General features: G+C 38.6%; 1 protein-coding gene across 1 annotated transcript; it reads right to left on the reverse strand.

The window, feature by feature from the left end:
- Positions 1–1,467: 1,467 nt before the first annotated feature.
- On the reverse strand, positions 1,468–3,319 carry LOC113276415 (aspartyl protease family protein 2). The gene has a single exon (XM_026526013.1). The coding sequence runs from the start codon at positions 3,245–3,247 to the stop codon at positions 1,760–1,762; it is 1,488 nt and encodes a 495-aa protein (XP_026381798.1). The 5' UTR covers positions 3,248–3,319; the 3' UTR covers positions 1,468–1,759.
- Positions 3,320–3,590: the final 271 nt, after the last annotated feature.

Consider the following 3,590-nt stretch of genomic DNA (forward strand, 5'->3'; position numbering starts at 1 on the left):
AAACTGAATCCGAAATTGAATCCAAAAGATCACAAAGACTAAGGCTGCACATATACAATGAGTGAGGAAAATAAATGATGTGTAAAGCTAAGGCCGTAATCGATGTGTAAAGCTAAGGCTGTAATCAAAGTCGTGCTTGAAAGCTTAGTTCCATGCTGCAATTCATTTCATTACCAACTTGTCGAGAAGACTATCTTTTTGTAATAAAAAAGATCATTTTAATCAGAGATCCCAGATTGTAGCATGAGGAATAAGTTGCCAAATTCACTTGTGTGGGCATCAATCATCAATACTACTTGAAGTCCGACAAGAAGCCAATTGCAGAATCGTCTGAGGAATAGACCAAATTAAACGTGAAGATATGATTTAAAACCAAACCTGCACTGAGAATTAAGGGGCAACATAGTAGCGAATGTTGAACTGCTTGCTAGTCTTGGTTGAAAGCTTGGTTCATGACATATTGTTGCTAGGCCTCAAACATGAAGAAGCGATAACAAGTGCACTTAACATTTCTACAGCCAAACACATGCTTACCCTTACAGCTATATTCATCATGACCCTCTCAAGTCTCAACTCCAGCTTCATCATGACCCTCTCAAGTCTCGACTCCAGCTCAAACGCAAAAGAAGGTAAAGTATAAAGCATGAGGGAAAGGAAAACCAACATTACCTGCAGCTTAACTTCAACTATGCTGACCTCTCTTGACAACAACCGGTTCTGCCAGATCATTCTCCAAATAATTGAGCAGTCCTTGGCCTGGAATGGTACCAGCCAGTATCAGGGTCGTATCTTGACGGCGCCATATTAAAGCGCTTTCTTTGGATTCTATGAAGGACCCATATTGCGTCACAGTTGTTTTCCAATCAACATCAGCAAATATTGTACTAGATTCCCACTCCCAACTCTTATTCCATCCGCAAAGAGTAAAGAAGGTTTTTAACTACCAAACCATTCAAGTCTCAAGCTAGTGATAAAAGAATGGAAACTAAATAAATTATGAATACTTTATAATAAAAAAAATCCCATGCTCAGCTACTATTCCGCGCAGAAGTTGTATTGAACAAATTCGCCGAACAATTCGGTGACAGACTTTAAAACCTAGGCAAAAACTGATGCTCAAATACCTTTAGAACCTAAACCAAACATATAAACTCGGACAATAACGATACTTGTACGAGGTGGTGAACCTTCATTTATATACACAGTTGTATGATTCTATCCACAGGCATTCACCGTCTACAGATATAACATACTTCTGATGGACTAGGATTTCTCTGAGCCCTCGCAGGGTTCCCTGTCTATGCCATATAATGATATACGAAGAAATTAGAATAGTATTTACATACTACAGTAACTAAGCATCTTCCCAAGAAGAGGCTTTCTGAATACTCAGAAAAAAAAGAGAGGAAGGAGGACTCTAATGACCTGCTTAACAATAGGGTAAGGTTGGAATTTCGCACAAACTTGGCAATGGAACTCAACATACAATTCTCAACTAAAAGTTATGTCGCAGTCTACACTCGCTGCAAAATAATAAACAAGATAAAACCTCACAACAAATAAAACATGAAGCACGAATTTCTACTTTTTAGTAAAACAAAATATAATCAACATTAAGAAATTCATTTTGAGAAACTCTAGTCTAGTCCAACATTTTCTGTTTCTAAAAATATCAGCTAGCACAATACATATAATAGTTTACAACACTCTTGTTGGAATTACATTCCAGCGTGTAGTTGGATAAATACATGCGCGCATATCATGCACACCCTCGGGGGGAAAATCCAACTCGAGACCCAGCTCGATCAAACACAACACGGATCCCTTGTTGTTGGATATTCCCAATGATGGATAGCCCACCAGTTGTACCCGCAAAAGCAAAGCAGAACACCCCATTAGTGTCAACAGGTATCAAGTAATTCGCAGCCGGTAATGATACGTCGGCCCCACCACCAAAATGCATAACAACAGTCGGTACTTTCACCTCTTTTTGTCCTGACAAATCATAGCACGTGTCGAATAGCGAAAAACCAGGCGCAGATTTCAAACCTTTAGTCCCCACACGGAATGCATCCCTTAAGGCGGTATACGCAGGACGAGTTAACCGAGTTACAGAAGTACCCGAGTCAATAATGACACCACCATTCCCAGCTTTATCGAGTTTGAAAAACGAAGATCTAATCCCAGACACACGAACACCGCCAACACTAATCCCTAGTAGACCCACGTAATAAAACGTGTCCAGTTTAGGGTTTTGAAGCATCCGAGTGAACACAGCCGATTTAGAAACAGACGATTCACCGAAAACAACTGAAGATGGTTTAGATGATGTTGATGAAGTTCGATCAACAAGACAATAGGAGAACTTCCCACCGAATCTACGGTCAGATTGTGTTGGAAATGACAATCTACCACGACCAAGTCCTAGAATACCAGCAGCACCAACGAACAAACCTTCATTATCATGACCACAACCTAAGGCTATTTTAGGTATTTTGGTACCTCTGAAAGTAAATGTTTCAGTAGCTAACTCTCCAAATGTAAATGAACCATCTCCATAAGATACTTGATATAGACAAGATTTCTTCTGATTACAACCTGATGCATCAAGCTTTCTACATAATGGTGAATTACAGGTAACACCAGCATATGATTTTGATTTGGATGGATTAAAAATTGGATCTGTTTGTGAATAACATTTTCTACAAGGTTGGCATTGAATCCATGGTATATCAGAACCAGTATCAAGAACCATATATGCATATCTTGGTGGTGTTCCAACACCTAATCTAGTAAAATACTCACCACTTCCTTGTGCTAGTCCTGAGATTATAGAAGCACTGAAATCTTTACCGTTACCTCTACCTGCAGTTGCATTTTTACCATGAGAAGATCTTGCTTTACCTGCCATGGATTTGAGTGTGCTGACACGTGCTTCATCTCTTTGCAATCTTGATTTGAACAATGATTCATGAGTTTCATCTTCCTCTGAAGTGAGTGAATCTATGTGTTGTAAGTTGAGTGTAAGAATAGATTTAGGCTCTGCTGCTGATGATGATAATTCTGTGGTTGATTCCGTTGTTGTTAGGGTTTGTGACTCGCTCCATGAGAAATCATCTAAGTTTGAAGTTTGTAGTTTTGATGATGAGAGTGGATTTACAACTAGAGTTTGGAAGTTAGGTTGTTTAGAAAAACCACTTCTGAATAGAAAAGCAGTAATGAGGATGAAAAAGAAAGCGGTTTTCATTTTTGGGGAAAGTGAGAATACTCAAAGACTGGTGCAATGTGTTGGTGGTATAAATAGAGTGAAGATATTGATAAGAAAGTGTGTGTAGTGTAACTGCAGAGAGAACGATACAATAATAAAAATAATGTGAAAAAAGCGGTTTTTAAGAGTTTGTTTCTCGATCACCGATTTTTCGTGAAAACAATTAATTTTTTTTGCAAGTAAGATTTCCTTATTTTGTGTTTTAAATCTGAGGAAATTCGGGAAAGGAGAATGATAATAATAAAGTAAACGATGTGATTACTGGATTGTCCCTAACGTGGTGAGTATTAACGGCTTTATCCGTGGATTACGCCGGAAACCG

The sequence above is a fragment of the Papaver somniferum genome, chromosome 4, assembly GCF_003573695.1.
Source record: "Papaver somniferum cultivar HN1 chromosome 4, ASM357369v1, whole genome shotgun sequence".
NCBI lineage: Eukaryota > Viridiplantae > Streptophyta > Magnoliopsida > Ranunculales > Papaveraceae > Papaver > Papaver somniferum.

Excerpts from the sequence above, each read along its gene's own strand:
- LOC113276415 (XM_026526013.1), bottom strand. The coding sequence starts at position 3,247 with ATGAAAACCGCTTTCTTTTTCATCCTCATTACTGCTTTTCTATTCAGA.